The sequence below is a fragment of the Lutjanus erythropterus genome, chromosome 24 (genome assembly GCF_056507025.1).
Source record: "Lutjanus erythropterus isolate fLutEry1 chromosome 24, fLutEry1.hap2, whole genome shotgun sequence".
In the NCBI taxonomy this organism is placed as follows: domain Eukaryota; kingdom Metazoa; phylum Chordata; class Actinopteri; order Lutjaniformes; family Lutjanidae; genus Lutjanus; species Lutjanus erythropterus.
This window is the reverse complement of record NC_139340.1, coordinates 16607415-16631810: the sequence shown is the minus strand read 5'-3', so window position 1 is coordinate 16631810 and position 24396 is coordinate 16607415. Positions and strand designations below refer to the sequence as shown.

The window sequence follows — 24396 nt, the reverse complement described above, 5'->3', positions numbered from 1 at the left end:
ATGAAGAAGAAGGAGGAGGATAATAATTTTCTGATGGATTATGAATGGGAAGAATTCAATAACTTTTTCTGACTTTTTAAAGCTCGACTTCCTTTTTTAAATGATTTGTTTCTAGAGAACCATGATAAATGTTGCAGCCCATGATGGTAAATTTGTAATATTGTTTATTATTCTGACAGTGAAATTACAGCTGATAAACAGATAAAGTGATACTGAATTGACTGATTGTGTCGGGGCTTATGAACTGTTTGGCAAAATCTTCTATAAAAGCCAAAATATGTTTGTGAAGTTTTTTGATAAACTTTACAAGACAAAATATAAATGAATCCGAATTGCTGTTTGTTTTTGTTAGATCTGATTTTGTCAGAGCTGTGAAATATTAAATCATCCATCATTATCCTCAGATATATATAAACTACAGCTTATATGAACGTCTTCATACACACACACACACACACACACACACACACACACACACACACACACACATAGATATAGATAGAAAGATTATAAAAAGTCACATTATTAGTTTCAAAGCCAAATTCTGAGATAAAGGCCCAAATGATCAGAAAATGTCATAATCAACGATACGTTATTATGATTTAAACTCAAAATTACGACTTATTATAGGGATATTGTTTTTACTGGTGTTTATCATCCGCCGTTATACGAAATCCTTCATTTGCGTAAGTCTCGCGAGATATGCATATGTTGTTTCCTTATTGAGTACGTTCTATAAACGTATATTATATTACGTATACTCCATATTGTGGTTTTATAAGGCGACAACGTTGTGGTAAAAAAAGAAAAAAAAACGTCTATGGTTTAATATACTTGGTTAGACTTAGGGAAATTTATGGTTTGTCTGTCACTCTCGCGAGATCTGTCGCTGCTCCGAGGTTCCGTTGGATATGGCTTTCGCTCAGTACTCATACACAGGTGGCGTTGATTACTGTGACAATAACACAAGAAAAACTTGACAAAAGCGATATAAAACGACATGTGACTTCACACAATAATCTCACAAGTCCCCCTTCATTTTAAATGTTAACTTTCCTTCATTTATTCGGGTGGAATGGCCGCTGTGCGGTTTGTTTATCCGCCTCAAACTGAATGTGCACACAGGTGTTGTTAGCTTAGCTGTTAGCCACCTAGCAGCGGACGCAGCGACATTGTTATTGTTTATGTTTGTGTTTATGTTTGTGTTTCAGCCTCCGACTTACCTCAAAACATCCGTTTTTGTTGTTGTTTCCGTCCTTTTGGTCTCATTTCCCCTCTCGTGCTCCACACGTCTGCATTAAACAGGTTTTATCCGGTGAATTTTCAACATTTTCGGATGTTTCCTCTGATGACTTCGCCGACACCGAGCGACGCTGCGCCCCCCCTGAGCAACACGACCCCCCCGGGGAGGGAGGGAGGGAGGGAGGGGGTGTCTGGGTGCCAGGGAACTTTTTCGCCGTTTAATTTTTTGACTGAACTTGAGAATGACAGAAATGATTAAATAACATTTGGTTTTCGCTGCAGAACTGATATACAATCAATAAATCAATATATAACTTCAACATAGTTTTGACTGTGCCGCCTTCAAAATAAGAGTCCCCAACTTCCGTCTCTGCCAGCAGGTTGACAGTCGCATCAAAATATGAAAAGTTTATTAATCTTCGAAGGAAGTGGAGAAAATTGTATGATCTTGGAGAATCGTTTCATCATGCATGTTTTTATTTTATTTTTCATAAATATAGTAATTAAAGCTTTCAAGTTTAATTTAAATAGAATTTTAGATTCATTAATTCTAAAAGAATTATAACACAAATGCAAAATGAAAATAAACGCATATAATATTTGCATAAGTTATGGCCACACTGTTGCGTGGACTATTTCCCTTTATCAAATGCAAAAGTACAATGGATATGTGTTATTTCATGGAAAGTATGAAAAATTATTTTAGGATAGGATTATTATTATTATTATTATTTATTTATTTATTTTGCCTCTGTTTCTTCTTGGTCATATGTAAAATAAAAGTTGATTTACCACAAAATCATCATATCTATGTTCAAAATTCAAATAATCAATTAATTGATCTTATAAACCTAAAAACCATCATTAAACATAATGAAATTTAATTAAATATTTTTTTCGTATTTATTTCTAGGGATCATGAAGGCAGCACAGTGGAAAAATCAGTGATGATTCAGGTGCAAACAAATTCAAATATTCAATCTGCATTCAAAATAATAATAATAATTATTATAATTATTATAACCCCACAAATATTTATAAATGTCCTGTTTTTTCTGACACGATTTGTGTCTGTTTCTTTGTTTGACGTGTCCTTCAGGACCTGAAGTGTCCACCGTGATGAGACCAGACTCACCTGCTGCAGGTTATTTTTTATCTTTAGGTGAAAACAGTCGTGAGGCGAAATAAAAGAGTAAAATATCTTTATTGTATCAGTAAAGATGAACAGAAGGCACACGGACACACACACACACACACACACACACACACCGGTGTCTCAGCGTCTTTCTCCGGCCTCCGTCACACATCAAAATACACCAGAACATCCAGTTTCTATCTGCACGACTCAAAGGTTTACATGTGGTTCCACCTCAGAACGTTCGCAGGCTGAACTCTGCAGCTCGTAGAACCACGTGAAGCAAACGCAGCCTTTTAGAAAAAATATATTCATATATAATTATACACCGTTTCTACACATCGAAGCAAATCAACTATACAAAATGCAGAAAACTATGTGAGTAAAATAACCGCTGAGGCGTTTTGTAAGAAAAGTCCAGGAAAACGTTCGTATAATGCCAAAAAATATTAGCTTTAAAGTTCCACAAAAGACGTTTCAATATACGACCAGAACATCTGGAAAATACACATCTGTCCCTTTGAAGCAGTAAGACAATTTAAAGTACGTTAGTAAAGGAGTGACATGGCTTTCAGATACTTTTTGGTTGAAATACAAATCCCAGAGTTCACGTGTACGTGAGGACTACAATCCGAGACTATCAGAATAAAAGTTTAACATCGAGGGAAATAAAACTGTAAAACCATAATACGAGGGAAAAAAATAATATGTAAAATTATTTTTTTCTACTCAAAATATTTCACCTTAATATGAGTTTTACTTCTTTGAATATTGTGATTTTCATGTTCTTGTACCGTTTAGTTGTACAACTTTGTCCTGTAAAGTTACTTTTTCTTGTAATATTAGTTTTTCTCAAATTATTTCATCTGTATTCTTGAATTATAAATATTTAGAATACTGAGAAAAAAGGAGTAACGAGTGCATAACTAATTTCAAGAAAAGAGCTGCAATTTTTATGAGGCTAAAAGTAATATTTAATAATGGTAAATTTAAAAAGAAAAGTCTTTTAGCAAATTACAACTTTATTCTTGTAATGTGATAAGTTCTAGTAAAATTCGAGCTTTATCTTAATTTCTGACATTTTATCCTCAAAATATTATAACATAATAATATATATTATCCTCAAAGTGGAGGTTTTCATAAAGTTATAACCTCATCTTGAAATATTGCGACTTTCTTCTCATCATGTGAGTTTTGTTGCAAAAATGAACTTTATTATTGAAACACTACGATTATTTTCCTGTAATAATTTGAGAAGAAGTGATAATATGACAAGAAAAGGCTCTACTTTTACATTTTTATTCTTTAATTAAACAAACATTGGTCTTAATTCATGACATGAAACCAAACTCAGATTTTTGTGGAGAAAATTACAGCTTTTTTTCCCCCTCGTATTGTATGATGGTTTTACACTCAAAACATTACAAGTAAAGTTTAGATTTTTGTGAGAAAAACATAAAAGTCTGTTAGCGTGTAAAATTACAACTTTATCTCAAAGAGTTATGACTTTTATCAGCCATAGATTCCCATAAAATTAGACGGTCTCAAAATATTGATATTTATTTTGCCCCTAAAACTGATTGCTTTGTCATAAAAATAAACTTCATCTTGTATTATTATTAGTTTTTTTAATCCATCGTAACAAATAAAACCAGAACAGGGTTTTTGCAGAGGGACTTTAAATTAACAGTCTCAGATTCTTGGATTTTCAGTCTGAATCTCCTCGTCTTTTTTTTCCTCGTGTTTCCTGCGGCGGAGTCTAGTACGGGAAGGTTTCGGGGAAGGCCAGCCCCTGGACGCACTGCTCCCCGCCCTCGGGTAAGTACGGCCCCTCCTCCTCGAAGCCGGGCAGCGGGAGGCCGTCGTCCTCGCTGGGGGGCAGGACGGCGTCCGGGTCGGCCTTCAGACTCGGCCGCTGGTTGTCGGGGAACGCCATGGAGAAAAGCGCCTCGGGGTTGCAGACAAACTTGTAGACGTACCTTTCCCCGGCCACCTGAGACAAGTTTTAACTAAGTTATAGATCGACATGCTGTAAAAATCACTGCACTGAAGTGAATTTATCCGTCTGTCTCCTACAGTTAAACCTGCAGAGTCTGTAGCTCCACCTACAGGCCAAATTCCATATAACTACTCGGTGAGGAGTCGTGTTTTTTGCAAATCTATGCAAAGTAAAATAAAAAATCTCCTTACCTTCTGCATGATGCCCTTCTCGTAGTAATACCGGAGCGAGCGGCTCAGCTTGTCGTAGTTCATGGCGGGTCGATTCTTCTGGATCCCCCATAGCCGAGCCACCTGAACACGAGACCAGAGGGAGAAACAGTCAGCATCCAGCTGGACTCTTAATATCTCTGATGAGAAGACATATGTATGTAATAATGCAGAATTTATTTATGACTGACCTCTTCGGGGTCGATGAGTTTGAACTCCATGTTTCGTCCCGTCCAGATGATCAGGTGTCTGTTGGCCGGGTTGTCGAGCAGCGTGAGCAGGAACTGCCAGAGCTGCAGGGAGCCGCGGCGCTGATACGGCAAACCCTCCTGCTTCACTTTACCTGCACGCACAAACAGGACACAGCGAATCAACTGTGAGAGAGTGAAAACTCTTAGATTTATCAGGAGCAGCGATCAGAAAACGTCTCACCTTCGAGTCTGTCCGGAACGACACACGTGTCGTCGTAGAACAGGTGTGGCTCCCTGTCGTGACCGAACCCTGTGAGGAGAAAAGAAGAAAACATTAAAAAAAGTTAAGATTTGTTCCACTGACAAACTCTTAATAGATTAAAAAAAAACTCAATTTCCCAGATTAAAGTGGTAAATTTACAGGAAAAAAAGGGGAAGAAAATTTGAATATTCTCTGCCATTACAGTGTAAATGTTCGAGGAAGAAACTCACAGATTTAAGGGAAAAAACCTTGAATGTTGTCTGACCTCACTCACTTTATAAAGTCTTAAATTTGCAAGAAAAAACTTTTCTTCTGACTTTATCCAACCTGAGCATGAAAAGCTGTCAGCTCGTCCACATCAGTGTGTTGTTTGTTTGTTTGTTTGTTTTGTGTATAACGTGGCTGATATCGATGATGTGAAAGCTTCTGTGCATCAAACGCAGCGGACAGATGAAGGATTTTATCGGTAACATCTGTGGTTCCTTGGAAAAAAAACACTACTTTTCTGAATTTGTGACTTAAATCGCAAATATGACCTTATAATCTCAGCAAGTTTTTGGGTTTTATCTTGTAAATTCAGCTCCTCACAGCTGTGTGTTTTCATAAAACACCATCACAAACTCAAACTCACCGACGTTGTTGTTCTGGTACAAGACTGAAGACTTCCCGTACGACGACGACGACGACGACTGGCAGGTTTGAACCTCTGGAAACACAAAGTGAGTCATGATGAGCGAACAGGAAGTCTGGAATCTTTAACTATCGCAGTTACACACCAGGAAACACACCTGAGTCAAAGCTGAAGTCTCTGGGCTCTTGTTTGATTGTGACGGGGTTGAAGGTGGTTTGGGGGCGGGGCAGAGCCGGAGCCGGGGGCCCCGGCTCTGGGTATCGCGGATCCACGATCTCCTGTTTGAAAGCTCGGGGCCCGTGGGGAACCGGGGGCTCCGAGAGGTGGCGCTGGTAGAGCGGCCGGCCGTCGCAGCTCTGGGGCGGGTACGGCGTGCTCACCGTCTTCTCCGGAGGGAGGAAGGACAAGCAGGGCTCCGAGAGCTGCCGCTGGAACCTGAAGAGCAGAAGAAGAAGAAGAAGAGGAGGTTTGAAGGTCTGGAGTGAATTCATTTCCAGTTTAAGTCACATCAGAGTCCGATCAGAACCGACCTTTGTTCTGTGCTGAAAGAAGCAGCAGGGCGGCTGATGGGGGGCCGAGGCAGAGCGAACTGCTGGCTCTGGTTGGCCTGCGGGAGGCTGTGGTGGTGGTGGTGGTGGTGGTGGGAGGGGCTCAGGGTGGGAATGTGGCTCGGGGGGCAGCTGTTGGTCAGCTGTGGGGCAGGAGGCTGTAACTGCCTCTGTACGGGCGGAGGACCACACTGTCCCGGTGTGGACGCTGGAGGCAGAGCTTTGAGCCCCGCTGGCTTGTTGTCACAGGCACTGAGGAGACGAGAGGAAGAGGAGGAGGAGGAGGAGGAGGAAGGTCACATAACCTCTGGATTAAAGTCAGGTTGTATGAGGTACTTATACTTATTAAGTGGACACTAAATTTTGAATCATTTCACCACTTCATCCTGCTGTCAGACAAACATTTTTTCAAGAAATCACAGTTTCATCACAGATTTCACTCTTCTTGTATAAACGGTAAGTTTCCCTCACAGAACACAGGAGTTGCTCGTCTATCGCCGCATTGATCGGTTAGTTTTTTGTGTTACTGTGTGATATTGGAGTTAAATTTTCCCCCCAAAAAACCCCAAACAAACTCACAAATAAATGAGGAAATAATTCACTAATTTATGAGAAAACCCTCATACATACGAGACAAAAAACCAATAAATTTATGAGAATTAAAAACTCACAAATGTGCGAGGAAATCACACAAATTTACGAGAAAACGCTCAGAAATTTACAAGGAAAAAAACACAAATGTAAGAGAAAATAAGTAACAAATTTACAAGAAAAAAACAAGAAGAACATTAAAAAGTTTATGAGAATAAAAACTCATGAATATACAAGTAAAATAAAATATTTTGAGAGACAAACTTAAATATTCTGAGATTACACAGTTCTAAATTAACTAGAAGAAAACAAACAGGTAACGTCTATGTGCTTCCTTGCAAAAACTAACAGAAAAAAAATTATTGTAAATTTGTGACTTAAATCTCAGTGAACTTCTGAGATTTTCTTGCTAATTTTTTACCTTATAATTTAAGAATATCAGTGTTTTTTTCTCAAAATTGTATCACTTAAATCTTGGGAATTCTGAGTTTCTTTTCCCCAGAACATCATATATGAAGCAACCAGACTGTAGATCTAAGTTTGAACATCACTTATTTTAAAAAAACAAACAAACACTGAACTGTCCCTTTAAGTGTTTCGCCCAGACGCGTCTCATGACTGATGTGAACGTCGTCGGTCTAAAGATGGACTCAGTACCTGTAACTGTAAAGGCACATGTCGGCGTGAGGCGTCCTGCAGGGAGACGGGTCTTTAGACGGACTGTGCTCTCGCTTCACTTTGCCGACAGGAAGTCCGTGAAGCATCACTGCAAACAAACAAACAGACAAACAAACAAACACATTTTTACCACCGAGTTTTCTGACAAGTGTTGCACCTCCTGCGATTTAAAAATTCAAAAGAAGCCATATTGCAATTTCAATAAAACCTACGTTTTTTTGTTTCTGAGCCTCTGCATGTGTCGTTCTGTTTGTTCTTTACATTCATGTTTAACTTCACTGCAAATTAATTTAAATTTTTGCAAAATCTTTAGTAGGATGTAACCATGGCGACGGCTATAATTTGACAATTTTACTTTTATTTTGAAAGGTGTAGGGTTAAATGTTGCTACCCGAGGTCGTACCTTGTATTTAGGTGTATCTTAAACAATATTTATTCGTTTTAAATTTTAATTTCTTCATTCACTTTGTATCTTTTATTATTTTTTCTTTTGTATCTTTTAAACCACTGTCTGCTCTCAATGATTTTTGGGGTTTAAATAAAGGTTATAAACAGGAGAAATTCTACTCTGTTAAACAAATTAATATTTTATTAACTTACAACGCTGGTTAACTTTTGCATTTAATGCCTGGACACTGTATGAGACAAACTAAGTGCATTTTGGTGGAATTAACAGGCTCTCATTTTTTCCCCTCATCAGTAAAATATTCTACACATTTCACATTTAAAATCTGTGGAATTTCTGCCATTGTCTTTTATTTATTTGACCCTAAACATCCTGATGAAGGCTGCTGCAGTCAACGTGCTGCTTTCACTCAGATGGACACCAGATGGCGCCAAAGCTTGAACTTAAAAATCCTCTCAACAAGTCAGCAAAAGTTTTTCTAGATTTTTGCAGACGCACGTGAGAATTACAGAATCATACATGCTGTTAAATTAAATGGCTGCAGCCTCCGTTTCTTTGTAATAAACATTTTTAACTGCAGAGAAGTGTCTGCTTTGTCTCATTTTCAGAGATGTTTAAGCCTAGACTGTGATTTAACACAGGCTGGTATCTGATGTCAGCCTTCCTGGAACCTGCAGAGATTTTCATCAGCACGCTGCAGTGACGACGATGTTTCCATCCACCGTCAGATTTATTGCCACGAGCCTCAGTCATTGTGTTGAGGCAGCAATAAATCCATGCTGTACGTGTCTGGCAGGACGTGTTTAATGTTCCTTTTCGCTCTGCTCTTATCTGTCACGTCATTTTTTTTTTTTTTTTTTGAAGGCACGGGTCGAGTCGCTGCAGGTTCTTTTTTACGGCTCCCCCATCATTTCCTGCACCAGATGATCGCTGTGATTGACTTGGCTCAGATCCACTGCTCACATGTGTGACGGTCAAACTCTGCAGTGAACTCTGTCAACATTATCGTGTTTACATCATCGGCTCTGCAGCCTGGGCATGTGTGTGTGTGTGTGTGTGTGTGTGTGTGTGTTTTGCCGTGAGCTGTGACTTTAAGCTCTTGATAAATTTCTTGATTGTTAAGAAGGAAACTTTTCATTTCTCTTTTTTGGTTCTACACGCACAATACTCTTTAGTAAGAGGGATTCAGTGTCATTAAGACGTCGAGGCAAAAATAAAGAACGTCATTCTGTAACATGTTCACTCTCTGTTGTAGAAAGTCTATAAATATTAGAGGAGAAGCAGCTACTCACAGTCATTGGACTGGAAGTCTGGAACAAACTGCTCGTCATCGGGAACCTGAGCTGTGAGAGGAGACAAAGACAGACGGGATATTAAAGGACGATTCTCATCAAATCTCCCAGAATACCCTGCAACATTATCTGTGGAAGGAGCATGAGAACGCTGCTTTAAATCAGTCAAGTGCAGGCAGTGTTTAATGGCGATCTTATTTCTTCTTCTGACGTTTTTTTGTTCTGTGATTCATCTCTCACCTTCTGCGATCCAGATCTCCTGCAGCTGACTCAGATCTTGAAAGAGCTCTGCCAAGACAGACGGAAAATTATATTCAAACAGGCGAGGGAAAAAAAAAACATTTGGAAACACTAATTTATGTTTTTCTAACAAGCAAATACCTTCTCACTTTTGACATTATTGAAAAAAATCAATCAGTTTGTTTGATGCACAGAGCCGCCTGACGTGTTGTTGAGATTTTGCATGCATGCACACCGGCTACTCTGCAACCTCCAGTTTCCCATAATGCCCCTCTCAGATTAGACTCAGAGATATTTACCGACTTCGTCAAAGAAGTACGTTTAAGACTCTGCAGGTAAGTCTAAGTTTGTGGGAAATTAATGCACAAACCTTCACAGTATATATTTTGTTTTATTATCCATTATTGCCATTTTGTCTCTGTGTATATGTACATATTTTACACACCTTTTAAAATCTTATGTTTTTTTCTTCTAATTGCACTATGCAATATATTGTTCTGTTCCTGAAAGGCCCCCCTGGGGATCAATAAATCATTTCTGATTCTAAAACTCACTACTTTGCACAGAAATGAACAGTTTAACACACTTAAACTATAAGTAATGTTTCAAATCTGTAGATAAAAACATTTAAATCATAATCATATTCATCAGTCTTGTCTAAGAAGCTGAATATTTCACTAAATTCACCAAAGTTTCAGTCCGTTCTGTGACCACTTCTACAGACGTCACTGTTATTTATTGTTCTATAGCCACAAACCACAAACCGCACATTCTGCCCTGTGATGTCATGTGATGTCAACTCACCCTCCGTGTCTTGTGCGAGCTCCGTGTCTACAAACTTCCTCTTACGGTCGCCGAGACACCTCTGGGTTTCCTGTGTGTGACACTGCTGCAAGTTTAACAACAACAAAACGGAATCAGTCCTCAGTCGGTTTCTTACGCCGGATGATAAATGTGAAATGTTAATGTCTCAAACTCACGTTCTCCGGGACCCCGAAAGGGACCTGCTGATCATAAAAGCCGTCCATGTTGCAGGAGTCTTCACCCTGGAATAAAAAGGGGTGGGATGACAGGGTTAGGTGACGTTCATTTCCATATTACCGTCACCTCTTTCATGCGTCGTGGTGCGTTTGTGTGACCCCCTCCTCAGCAGGGTTTACAGTGGCTATAAAAGCCGTGTCGTCAATGGCAGCGTTATGCAACCTCCTGTAAGTTAAATGTGACGTGCGTGCGGGCTGCAGGAGGAACGAGTCTTCAAAGAGCCGTCAACAGGGGATGTTTGTTTTGAGGAAATAAACAGAATGAAGCTGTGTGGGTTTTTTTTCTGTCTTGCGGTGACCTTACTGTGCATTTCATCAGTGGGTTATTACTGATCAATAAAGTTTTTTAACGTCACAAAAACCACCACAGCGAGAGGAAAGAATTCTACTAAGTGATCAAAGATGAAACAACGAACAGATCGTACCACACTGAACAGAAACTGTTTGACATTTTGAATTTCAGCGGTTAAATGAAGGGCTGCAAGTAATTATTATTTTGGGGTGTATATCCGATTATTGAGGGCACTGACTGATCTGTCGATCATTCTCTCCACCAATCAATCGGTTGTTCGGTCAGAAAATGTCGATCAGCGTTTCCGAAAAGCTCAAGATGACGTCCTCAACCCAAAAGTTCAAGATTCAGGAGGTACGACTGCGTGAAAAACTTCAGCCGGAAGGATCAAATATAAAAAATATACTCAAGTAATAAAACACAGAACTACAAATAGAAGATTTTTTTTAAAAAAAAATATAAAATATAGAATGATAAGACGGGATGTGCATTAATTTAAAAACTATACACACAATACTGAACAAAGAGAGAAGAGAAGTAAAGAAATCAGAAAATATTCACATTTAAGAAGCTTAATCAGCAGATTTGGACACTTTCAAATTAAAAAAATGACTCAAAACAATTAATCAATGATCAAATTAGTTGCCAACTATAATATGGGTATTAGTTTTAGACTATGGTATTTCTACTTTTACTTAAGTAAAGGTTTAAAGTAATTTAAAGGCTCCCATCAATACAGGTGACTTTGGTATATTACTCAATTATACATCAAAGTACTCTTGTGACAAATATAAGTGAAAGTACAAACTACTCAAGAGTATTAGTTACTTTTAACTGTTGATGTCACTGTCACCTCTCCGATCTAGGGTTGCAAATTTTGTGCAGTTTCATGAAACAATAGTTGAAAAATTATTGATTAATCATTAATAATCTATAAGATACACAATAATTAGTTACTTCCACCTCTGGTAACACCTTAAAATTCTGATCCAGCAGGACTTTAACTGTTAATCAAACTAAAGTCAGTGCTGTGTGAGAGTAAAATTACAGTATGAACAAATTATGCCATAAAATAAAAAGGTATCAGTTCATGCTTAAAAGTAAGTGCGAACCTCATAAAGAAAATGACTAAAACAACACGTCTCACTACAGGTGCTTTAGTTGGTAGAATATCGTGTTAAACAAGATAAAATTGTACCTGAAGTTTTGTTAATTTGCTGAAATACAAAGTTAAATCATGGCCGACTCCTCTGTGGTGTTTTTAACTCGGTGTGTTGACAACAAACAGAGGAGGCGGACGGTCATAAAAACAAGAGATTTGTGAATGGAGTTTGGTGTGACGCACAGGAGCGAACAGCAGCGCGCACCGTGGGACCTCCTTGTTTTTCTCAATGAAGTGTAACTTGATCCTCGCTCAGGGAGGAGGAGGAGGAGGAGGAGGAAGAGAAAGATGGAGGGGAGGGGGGGGCAGTTCACCATTGAGAAATTCTCCTCAGAGTTCAGAGAAAAGAGTCACCACGGTGCTCACAGGCCGAGCACACACCCGCTGCAGACCGACAAACCGGCCTGCAGAGCGGGACAGACGCGGGGAAATGGACGCAGCAGCGTCGCCGCTGAGTTTTAGAAAATGGCGTTCGCCTCAAACACACCGCGTCCGAGCTCCGCTCACAGACCGCGGCGAGGCGGTTATGTAACGAAACAAAGCAAAACAAACCAGGCATTTTCGCTAGCTTTACCAAAAACGATTACAATAACAAAACAGCGCTCACCTGAGAGAAGTGAAGTTTGTTGACGTTGTGAAAAGACGACCTGGACGCTGATTTGCTAGCCTACATCTCCCGCAGCTGCTCGCAATTAAACCTCAGCTGTGGATTTTGCTCAACGAAGAGCTGTGATCTGCTGGAGCGAGCCCAGAGCCCTGTGCCGCGCTCCCATTGGCCACGGCGCGACGTCAATCAAAGGGCGAGCCAATCGCCTTCGAGGCTGCGCTGACGTCCGTCCCCTGTGTTTTTTATGAATGGCTGCGTTTCATTCATGGATCCACAGCTCTCTTAAAGGGCCAGAGTCACAATTCCTTTGAGAAAAAAACAAAAAAACAAAAAATGAATAAATAAATTAAATTAAATTAAGTTCTCAGTTTTAAATGTAAATGAACAAATAAAATAATTCTAAAAATAGCAATTAGTAAGTAGCATGGCTCAGCTAATGTATTATTATATGTAATAATTATAAATAAATAATAAATTGCTCAAAATGGATTTAAACTCATATTCAATAATACAGTTTGTATATTTATTAATTAAGCAATTTATTAATGAAAACCAATTTATTCACTCTCATAGGCCTACCAGACATGTACCCTTAAATATTAAATAAATATATTTTATCTACATACATAATCCTAAACATTAATACTGTGTGATTATATTAGTAAGTACTTCTATACCTACTATTATAGCTCTTAGCTGTAAAGTCTGGTCTGTCCCATTCTGTGTGAATATAATTCTGATTATAAATAATATTATTCATAATTATTATTATTCAAACTTCTAATAAATAAGATTAGTGCTTAAACGATTAGTTGATTCATCAATTTGTCTATTTTTTAAAACTTTGATAACCAATTAATACTTGTCAAGCAAAATTTTAAAGGATAATAATTTATTTAGTTTAAAAGATAGAAAAAATACAAGTGAAGGTTCACTGCATTACACAAAAACACCAAATTAGCCAAAAAGCAACATTTTAAAGTGCAATATATTAAATTTTAACTCTCATTTTCCCCGTCAGGAAAATGAGGTTGAACAAATAAAATTATAATGTGCATTTTTTAAATGTTTTTCAAGCATTTAAACATTTTAAACAATCGCTTAGAGCACTACTTACTGCTGAAAATAATTATTAGCTGCAGCCTGAACTTATTATGGTTCTTGTGAAGTGGGACAGAGATAAAAATACAGGCTGTGGACACTGTGTTGTCTCTGCAGGTCTCATCAGTTCAGGCAGAAAGGAAGTTATTTTGTGGGTGGACACACACACAGAGACACACACACCTTTTGATAAGAGGTTGTCAGGTAAACACCAGGTACTGTAGTTAAATCCACAAAGTGCATCCTGTGAGATTTCCTCAGCACATCAAGTCTCTAAATCAATTTAGACAATCATTTATGGAATAAAATAATTCAAAGGGCACATATGACTGAGATCAACGAGGTCAACGCTGTGATCCGTTTATCCTTTGCACCTCCACGTCAACATCTGTCTTTGGATAATAAAGTTCGATTTGATGTGACCTGATTTGATTTTAAGTTAAATCCATCACAGTGCACATTTTCATGCACAGTTTAGGAGACGACGGGCCCCTGGACACACATGTACAAAAGGCCCCCAGGCCCCTAATGCACGGGAGTGAGACACCAAGACTGAAAGAGACACAGAATTACTACAGTGCTGGTTGCTTTTTTGGTCGTGTTGGGACCATTTCTAGTCAGTTTGTGGTTGTTTTGTGTCTCTGTTTTCATTCTGTGGTCAATTGTGGGTCATTTTGTAACAGTTTGATTACATTTTGTGGTTATTTTGTGTCTCTGTTTTCATTCTGTGGTCATTTGTGGGTCATTTTGCAACAGTTTGATTACATTTTGTGGTTATTTTGTGTCTCTGTTTTCATTCTGTGGTCATTTGTGGGTCATTTTGCAACAGTTTGATTACATTTTGTGGTTATTTTGTGGTCAGTTGGTGATAATGTTGCATCACTGCCGCAGTGTTGTGTCTCCTTGTGGTAGTTTTGAGTCACTGTGGTTGTTTTGTGTTACTTTGTGTTATTTTGTGGGCATTTTGCATCACTTTGTGGTCGTTTTGCATAATTTTTTTTGGTATTTTTGTGTCACTTTGTGGCAATTTTTGGATAATTTTGTGGTAATTTTGTAGCACTATGCGGTTGTTATGTGTCTCTTTGTGGTCATTTTGAGTAAGTGGTTGTTCCATATCACTTTGTGGTCTTTTTGCATAACTTTTTTGGTACTTTTGCATCACTTTGTGATAACTTTTCAGCACTTTGCGGTCATTATATGTTTCTTTGTAGTTGTTCTGAGTCACTGTGGTTGTTTTGTGCCACCAGATGGTCATTTTGCATACTTTTTTTTTGATATGTTTGCATCACTTCGTGGTGATCTTGCAGCACTTTATGGTTATTATGTGACTGACTGCACCACCTCTCCTGAGACACACACTGTGCAGTTTTGTAACCGTTCCATGTTTGACAGATTTAATCGAGGATCACACATGACCGCTCTGACGTTCATTCATCTCTGTGGGTGGCTGCAGAGCACTTTCTCCACTTTTAATTCCACTTTGATCTCTCCCTGCGTCATTAGCGGCGGCTGCAGAGAGATCAGCGAGTGTCACCTGATCATGTGCTGGACGTGGTGTTAGAGGCCAGCGCTCTGTACTGTAACTCTGATCACTGAACACTGCACTTATCAACACTCTGCATCATTTCACTCACTCCTATCTTCTTTTTTTGTCTTGACACCTACAATTATGCAAACATTTATTCACTTTTTCCTTCACAAAGAATCTTGTCTAACCCTATGATACATTTAGAGCGTTTTACTTCGAATGAATATTGAACCAGACGCAAGTTTTCTTCAGATTTTTGGCAACTTTTAATGCAATTCTGATCAGTGTGCCAGGTTTTCTTCTTGAAACAGCTTCTTTCTTGAGTTTTGTTTTTCTCTAAAACGAAAATCTGTTGGTCCCGAAGTACACTGAGCAATTATTATAAACTTTAAAAATATAAATTTTATTTAGTTTTCTTCATAGGAGTAAGACACGCAGACTGAGAGAGACATATAGTTACTAAAAATCAATGCTTTGTGGTCATTTTATGTTTCTTTGCGGTGGTTTTCTGTCTTTTTTGGTAATTTTCCAACACTGTGGTCATTTTGTCTCTCTTTGCAGTGAATTTGTGATAATTTTGCATCACTTTGTTGTGATTTTGTGTCACTTCATGGAAGTTTTATGTCTCTTTGTAGCCATGTGCAATAACTTTTTGGTAATTTCTGCATCACTTTGTGGTTGTTTTGAGTCACTCTTGTTGTGAAATGAACAAAAGACTGATATATGGGCCTTTATATTAAAATAAAGTTTGTTTTTGTTTTTTTACACACCCTCACGACCCCCTGTGAAGCTTTGGCGACCCCTTGTGGGACCCCCAGGTTGGGCTGCATTAGAAAACAACCACCATAGTCTGAAATAATCTATCACAGATGTAACTTCTTGAGAAAACCCCTTGCTTGTTCTTGCTCGTGCCACGTTATGACTTCAGACTGGCTGACCTGCTCAGGTGGACTGTTTGTGCTCTACTTGGAAAGTGCCTGATCAGCGCCGGGGGGTGCCAGAACAGATCTGCGTGTGATAAAAGTTCCAGTTCAAACACGAGCTGAGCTCAGCAGCTCTGTTACTGATTTGCAGCCTCTCCTGTTTGCTCGGCCGTCACGTGTCTGCTACTGTGTTCATATCACACCAAGGAGTTTTATTCTTCCGTTCTGGCAGATCGACAGACGCTGATACAATCAAACACATCCTGTGTCAGGAAGTCTTACAGTTTCTTATCAGTGTTTTTTCTTCTGCTCCTTATCATCGCTCTGTACTCGCTTATAATGCTGAATAATCATTGCATTATTATAAAGACTTATAAGGCAAAGTATCATAATAGCCTGCCTCATTCTGCAAGGATTATAATCATGTTATAATGCTATCATATATATCCTTACTTTAAAATTATGTCCTATAATATATAATGTTTGATACCTTGATTTTATTTGTGATTATGAACATTTATGAGCATTAAATTACACTGTGCTATAAGCAAATTATAACGCATCATTAGCATGTTTATAATGTATTATAGACATGGGTGTCATAGAAAGTTTTACCCATTTTTAAAAATTGTAATTCATAAAGATTTCACACAGCGATGCAAACTTATGAAAGAGTGATAAAGGAGAAGGAGGAAGGGGAAAACCAAATGGCTGATCACCATTAATTAGTTCCTTATGAGCATGCATATTATTATCATACTGGCTCATTATAAAGCACTTATTAATGCCTCACTCTGCATGACGACCACATTGGCCAATAACTGGACAAGACTTTTAAGTCAGTATCTCATGATTCTCTCTTAAGAAATGTGCAAAAGTTAGAAAAGTAGAAAGTAAGAAGCTACTTTAAGATGATAAGATAATTTAACTAAATACTGGCAAAGTCATTTTGCACCAAAGCAGCTGATGTGAAAACCTGCCTGATGATAAATCAGCTCCCGTCCCGTCCTGTGTAACAAAGCTACAGCACCACTAGGTGGCTCTCATGCCCACATCCTGGATCCTTCGTGTCCTGACCCCTGAACTCATGGAAACATCATTTTGGTCCTTTTACATTTTCTGACACAAACATGTGAATATCAGCTCTGCTTATTTCCGCGAGAAGACACATTGTGGACGTGTTCCAACAGCGTGTCTTCTTAGTAGAAGAGTTCAGGTACTAAACTGACCTGCCTGCAGTCCAGACCTGTCTCCCACTGAAAATGTGTGGTGCTTTATGAAGCACAAAATACCCTGGACTGCTGAACACCTGAAACAAGAATGAGAAAGAATATTCAAACTTTCAAAACTTCAACAGTGTTAATCGGTCATATCTATTTTTTTTTTCCCAAAAGGAATCCATCAAGTCTTAAATTGTAAATGTTATTAAGTTATAAGAACTTGCACAAAAGGTCAAAGGTCAAACAATCCAGAGGAGAAGCTTACCTCTTGATCTTGCAAGTGTCCTGCTGCAAGGAAATAAAGCACCAACCAGAGATTGTTCACAACCTGGCAACACAAAAGTTTCTTTCTTTAAGAAGTAGTAGAAGTGAAGTTACAGGGTTTTGTTGAGTCTGTTAAATGAAATAAAAATAATAAAAAAAAGGAAACATCCTGGTAACAATATCTGTCCAAAAGTGGCCTGAAATATCAGCAAACTGATTCAGCTGCCCACTGCATTGTGTTTTTGTTGTTGTTGTTGTGTTGTTGTGTCTGTGCACCAGCTGGATGGTAGATTTTGTTGGACTGCTCTGCTGCCATTTAAGAACAATAGCTGCTGGCATACCACAGGTCCTTGTTGGTGAATCCTCTTGAATCATCAGTGGGCTTTTTTTGCAGCCTTTTCTGTACTGTGTGTGTGCCAATCGCTGGCCAAGTTTCTACTCATGAATTTCTACTCAGAAATACAAATATTTAATGGATAGATTATCATGGAATTTAATGTTCAGCAAGGGATGAACCTGATTGTATGTATTTTTGTTCCAGTACGATTTGCATTTTGCACTCACAAGAAATGAAATCACTCCAATTCTGCTGCTGTAGTTTGTGTGTTTTTATTTGCAGGTGGGTTAAGTTCAGGGCAGTGAGTGGAGGAATTTGAGAAACAGGAAGTGATCTGGTTTAAGATGCAGTCTAATATTCCAAAACACGTCTGATGGAGCCTACAGACGGATAAAGGGCCCCCCACTCTGCGTGCTGTCTGTATTCGCCCTTCTCCAGCAGGTACTGGCGCCCCCTGTAGTTCGGGTGCTCGTAGAAGACCCAGATGCCTTCCTGGACGTGAGCCGAGTGGACGTCGCGGTAGCGCCAGCGGTCCAGCAGGCTGGGCAGGTCGTCACTGAGCTCGATCATCTGGCCGCTGAAGTCTGGACGTTCGTAGATGCGGATTCTGTGTCTGCTGGAAGGCTGGAACATCAAACATCCAAAATATAAGATGTTAGTGAGCTTTAGAGGTCAGAGGACAGAGCCAAGCTAGCTGTTTACCCCCGTCTCCAGTCTTTATGCTAAGCTAAGCTAATCTCCTGGCTTTCCTGACCAGAAAAACAGGTGTCTAGGGTTTATGTCTCTCCAGGATTTCATAGTTTTTTTGGGAGGATTACAAAAATTTGAACAAAATATGCTTTCTTTGCTATTAGAGAAGTGCTCCTGAGGGGTTATTCCACAAAGGAGCAAAATATTTTAGACTATAATTGGTGGAACCCGTGGGAAACTACGATGATTAGTCATATTTGTGTGGAGTAGTTGCGGTGATTAGACAAAATTGCAAGGTGCGGGTGTCACGTGACTTATGTAACTTAATGTAATGTAACACAACATGACGTAATGTATTGCAACTGTTTCTCAACGTTTACCATGTGTTCAATGTCTTTGGCGAGCAGTATGAGGACAATCTTTTACTGCTCAAACAGTGATAAACCAGGTGTCTAGGTCATCTTACTATGACCCATATTTATGTTTATTGTTAGGCAGCACCATCTAGTGGCCGTGGTAATTATGACAGGAGCAGTATAAAGAGAAAAAGCTGTAGACAACATTTACGTGGGTCAAGCGAGACATAATTTGAACGAGGATCTCAGGACATCAAACAAACCAGCAAAATCTTCACACATGATCTAAAATACTGCTCATATTTAGCCATGAAATAGTGATATGAACACATTTTGCAGGACTTACATGTCTGATGAGGCGGCAGGAGCGGATGGTCTCATTGAAGCCGTTCCAGCTCGGGTAGTTGGGGTACTCCCCTCTCATGAGGACATACTGGTAGCCCATGTAGTGGGGTCTTTCATAGACGACCCAGGCGCCGCTCTCCACCCGGATGGAGTTACAGCGGCTGATGTGGGAGCTGAGCTCGGGACAGTCGCTGCTGCATTCATAGTAATGACCCTGGAAGTTCTTGTCTTCATAGAAGTAGATCTGCAAGCAGGACACCGAATTAGACCACTACATCTATGTGCAGACTACTGACAGCTTTTACTGCAACTTCTTTTGCTAACTGCATCTTTTCTACTAGAAACACAAGCAGAACCAGGCTGAACTTTACAATACAAAAAAACGTGTTTACATTTTTGGACTAGCTGAGAGTTAGCTGAGTCAGGCACTGCCAAGGCGGGAACAGCTGAAGCCACCACACTGTGAGATTCTCAATGGCTCTTCAGAAACCAGTGGTTGATGTCTTGCATAGCCAGACATCTCCCCACAGCACTCAGCACAGGACAAAGGTCTGGCTGCACACATTTTCATTCTGCTGCAGGGGAAAAAAAACACTCTGGCTTGTTTGTATCTCTCTGAACCAATCACAATCAGCTTGGGTGGTGCTAAGCCCAGGATGCACCGATGGTGACCCTGCAAAATAGTGTTGGGGGGCACTTGTTTTGGTGGAGCTTTTGCATGTCGGGAGGCGAGCCGGGGCATTAAAGTGACTGCACTACAAAAGAAAAGGTAACAGCTGTTAGCTTGTTTATGTCTATACTATTGGAGACCCAGGTGCTATTTTAGGCTGCAGCTTGGAGGTTGTTGTTGTTGTTGTTGTTCCAGTGGGACTTTTCCCTTGAAAATACAGATAGCGGATGCCATGATGCCGACTGAAACAAGTTGTCCAATGGCAGGCTTACACCTACAGAGTACAGTCCAGTTGATGGGTTTCCCTGACTTTACTATTACAAAAGAGACGTATTTGTAGCCTGGCATCACTAGATCAGTTCTCAACGTAAATGTGGCCTGGAACTTTTTGATTTCCAACGGATGTCATTAACGGGTGCAGACCAAAATGCCTACAAGCAATCTGGGCAACGAAACCAACTATGCACATGCAGCAGTGTTGGCAGATTAGTATTAGAAAATCCTGGTGGAATTAAAACAAATGCATCTTTCTTCTCAACAAAAGTTTTAAGTGCAGTTGTTTATTTTCCTATTTTAGAGAAAAGTTCCCACGCTAGCATTTTTGAGCAAATAAGAATGAATTTCCTGTTATATGTTAGAAACATATTGCTTTAATTCTGTAATTCTAATAAAGCAGATGAAATAAATTTCATCTGAACGTCTTGAAGGTCACTGTCAAACAATCCATCAGAAAGTATGAAGCGCATCGTTCGCGTGCCGTTACGTTACTCACCTTTCCTGAGCGCTCCATTATCACCTAGCTAACGTTCCTCCACACCCAATCAAATTAAAGCCCCCCATTCATGCTGCATTACTGATGGGCCACGTTCATATAAAGGCTGGTGAAGTGCCATGCCAGTAGAAGTATTGTCATTCAAATGAGCTCTCTATTAACCTTGCCACATTAGCTGATGCTGCATTTGTATTACAGTACATAGCCTTTATATATGTGCTGTTTGATTGGTCTCTGTTGATGCAGAAATTTTGACTGGATCCTGTTCAACTCTAGAAAAACACTTCGATATGTTATTAATCTACAGTTAATTTAATGTTATTATGGTTATTAGTGTTTTCTTATTTCAAATGTTTTATGCATTTAATACATAATACTTATGTTACCTCATATTACATAATTTTAAAGCATTTTTATACAATAACATTGTATTATTTTTGGTGTATTTTTAGCTGTTTACAGCATTACCAGCCCTCCTGTTGTCTTTATGCGCATGTCTTCACTTTTGCTGATGTAAAGATCATAATTTCCCTTGAGGATAATAACTTAATTTAAATTAAAATTGTCTTTTAAATAAAACTAAACACACCCAAATTGATTTTCTCTTTTTATTTCCAAAGTACAGTGGTGAAATGCAACTAAGTACATTTACTCAAGTACAAATTAGAGGTACTTTCCATTTTAAGCAACAAAATACTCCAAACCCACTAAGTCAACATCTCAGAGGCAAATATTAAACTTTTTACTTCAATATATTTGTCTTACAGCTTTATATACTAGTTGTATTTCAAAATTCTTTGACCTCTTAAGCTAAATAAACTCTTTAATATCCATGAAACTATGAAGAGTTGACTTTTTAGAGACGTGTGGTTCTCGGGAGGAGAGAGGAAAACACTGCTACAAACATCTGATGATCATATAGACCATGATGCACTGCTGTAGATTTAACTAGCCGACAGTAACGAAGCAGTTGCAATATTCATTCAAAAACATCAGAATTACAACCCCAATTCCACAAAAGTTGTGTAAAACGTAAAAAAACCCAGAATGCAATGATTTGCAAAAACTTTTTGACCTATGTTAAGTTGAATGCAGCACAAAAGCAATATATTTAATGTTCAAACCAATTAACTTTATTGTTTTTTTTGTAAATATACACTCATTCTGAATTTGATGCCTGCAAAAACGGGGGTATATGTTTGGAAACTGAGGACACAAATTTAATTGTCACATTCTTTCTTGATGTACATCTTTATTTATTGAACAGTCCAGGGTCTCTGTTGTCGTGTTCTGTGCTTCAGGTCTGGACTGCAGGCAGGTCAGTCTAGTACCTGAAGTCTTTTACTACGAAGACACGCTGTTGGAACACGTGCACAATGTGTCTTTGCGTCGTCTCCCTAAAACGACGTCTGGACGGCACCACATTTTGCTCCAAAACCTGCATTTGCTGTTCAGCATTAACCTTAACTTGCATTTGTACCTGCAGCGACAGGTTTTCCAAAGTGTTCCTGAGCAGATGTAGTATCCTTTATACAACGATGTGGGTTTTGTACAAACTGACATAAAAATATTGCATTAAAAAAAAAAAAAAACTCATGATAATTAAAATAAATGTATTAAAGTGAAAATTTTAATGGGATGTGCATTTTTATTTCAGTTTAAACGTATTCAGTGACCTGTTTAAAGTTAGTTTTACATAATTTTTCAACATTCACGTCTTAAATACCTTAAATTTGTGACATCACGAGTTTCATAAGGCAGATTTTTAGTGAAAAAAGATGCTGATGAGAAATGATCGAGAAGCACCAGTGAATCATTTTATAATATGACTTTATTTTTCATGTGTTAAGCCTTTTCACACCAAAAACAACATGGCTATTGATCCTTAACACGGCGGATGGACCCAACAGTCGGGTGCATGCCCCCCCACTCAGAGTACCGTCGGTACTCTCCTCTCTCCAGCAGGTACTGGCGCCCCCTGTAATTGGGATGCTCGAAGAAGACCCAGGCTCCCTCGAACACCTTGCAGGAGTGGATGTCGCGGCTGTGCCAGCGCTCGTGGAAAGAGGGCATGTTGTCTGCCACCTCCATCGACTGACCCTCATAGTTTGGCTTCTCCCAGACCTTCATCCTCCACGAGTTTCCAACCTGGGAGAAAGAAAAGATCAAAGCTTGTAGAAGACAAACTGCTGGTTGTTTGCAAAAACCTAACCAAATAGTTTTGTTGTGAAAACTGGCTGAACCTCACCATATAATTTTGGTTAAACAACGGAAATGGAAAGCAGAAAATAATAATAATAAAAAACGAGCCAACTAAGTCTAAACACTGCAAACCAACACTGCTTTCTTTTTTCACACAGGATTCAAAACCCAATTGAAAAGCTGCCGTGAGACAAAAAAAGCATTCTGAAATGAGCTGACATGAGCTTCATGATGTTGTGATTATACACTTAAAGCAAATTTGGAGTCACTTCAAGTGGATGTTACACCACGCCATGTCTACATCATTTATAAAATAGCTAAAATATATTTTCTCTTGACTCACGTTCCGAATAACGCGGCAGGACCTGATGTTGTCGTCGATGCCCAGCCAGCGGTGATAATCCGTATACTCTCCTGGGTTCAGCACATACTGGTAGCCCATGTAGTTTGGTCTCTGGTAGATTACCCAGAATCCTCCCTCCACTTTGATGGAGCCGCATCGGCTAACGTACGCGTGCAGGTCGCTGGAGTCATTCTCGCACTCGTGGGATCGACCCTGGAAGTTTTTGTCCTCGTAGAAGATGATCTGGAAGAATAAAAATCAACTTTCAGAAAAAATATTACGTTTGAGGTTTTTCCTAGAAGAACACTTTTAATGCATCTGCACCAAACTACTGTATGTGTGCTACATTAAATATGTGTCATCTACGTGAAATGTACCTTCGCCATAGTTAATCAATTGGTTTGGTGTAATATAAAAGATTAAAGCAGCCACTTCCAATATTCTCTTTATACAGAACTAGAACAATAAAACTAAACACATGGTTTGCTGTGTGTGAACCGAATTATTCAATCAGCGGTTCAAATATTTATCCAGGCTTATCACATTGTTCTGAAGCAGTGAATCCTGTTTCCCTAAACAATGCAAATGCAAAGTGCAAAGCCACTGGATGTAGCAAAGCGTGCTGACAAAAACAAGGCTACTGCAGGACATCTGGTTTGATATGAAACGCTTTGAGCTGAGTCAGTGGCACAGCAGGAGGGCAGGAAGGCACCAGAGACTGCCCCGGAGTGGCTCACACACACTGTATAACTCATTCATACTGAACAAGGTGCGTTCATGACCTTGGAAACAGCAGGCAAAGAAGTTAGTGGAAAAGAAGAGTAAGTTTCACTTACTGCGATTATTCTCCAACTGGGCAACCCCACTCGCTGATGAAGCATGAGATGCAGACGCAGCAAATCATCCAAATAAAATGACAAAATGACAAAACAGATGTGCAGATCTGGGGTCAGCGTTAATTTCTTTTTATGTTACGCAAATTTTGTGCCATATATTGAAAGTTTTCCCAGATGTTGTTGTTGTTTATTATTGCAACCCTGCATGTGCAAAAATTGCACCTGCATAGTTTGAAGCATATGGCCACTATCAAGCTGCCATAACTGTGCATCTAACTATAAAA

At 39.2% G+C, this 24396-nt stretch overlaps 2 protein-coding genes and 1 pseudogene across 5 annotated transcripts; all 3 read right to left on the bottom strand.

Annotated features, from left to right (window-relative positions):
- Positions 1-3662: 3662 nt before the first annotated feature.
- Positions 3663-12683, bottom strand: LOC146304892 (ETS translocation variant 5-like). Of its 3 annotated transcripts, none has more exons than XM_084713313.1 (13): positions 12526-12683; positions 10405-10470; positions 10229-10313; positions 9425-9472; positions 9185-9235; positions 7466-7574; positions 6200-6469; positions 5827-6104; positions 5670-5744; positions 5018-5086; positions 4777-4928; positions 4568-4669; positions 3663-4370 (listed from the first exon to the last, which is right to left on the bottom strand). In XM_084713313.1, exons 2-13 carry the CDS (start codon positions 10450-10452, stop codon positions 4137-4139), a joined length of 1521 nt encoding a protein of 506 aa, XP_084569439.1. In that variant the 5' UTR covers positions 10453-10470; positions 12526-12683; the 3' UTR covers positions 3663-4136. The 3 variants fall into 3 exon arrangements, with proteins under 3 accessions (XP_084569439.1, XP_084569440.1, XP_084569441.1); XM_084713314.1 differs by having other exon boundaries at positions 10229-10310; XM_084713315.1 differs by having other exon boundaries at positions 10229-10298.
- Positions 12684-18185: 5502 nt separating this feature from the next.
- LOC146304891 (gamma-crystallin M2-like) lies at positions 18186-19768 on the bottom strand. Its single transcript, XM_084713330.1, has 2 exons — positions 19291-19768; positions 18186-18522 (listed from the first exon to the last, which is right to left on the bottom strand). Exons 1-2 carry the CDS (start codon positions 19387-19389, stop codon positions 18250-18252), a joined length of 372 nt encoding a protein of 123 aa, XP_084569456.1. The 5' UTR covers positions 19390-19768; the 3' UTR covers positions 18186-18249.
- Positions 19769-22598: 2830 nt separating this feature from the next.
- Positions 22599-23662, bottom strand: LOC146304890 (gamma-crystallin S-1 pseudogene; annotated as a pseudogene). The gene is made up of 3 exons (XR_014769243.1): positions 23654-23662; positions 23277-23534; positions 22599-22879 (listed from the first exon to the last, which is right to left on the bottom strand). The product of XR_014769243.1 is annotated as a gamma-crystallin S-1 pseudogene (transcript).
- Between the last annotated feature and the right edge of the window lie 734 nt (positions 23663-24396).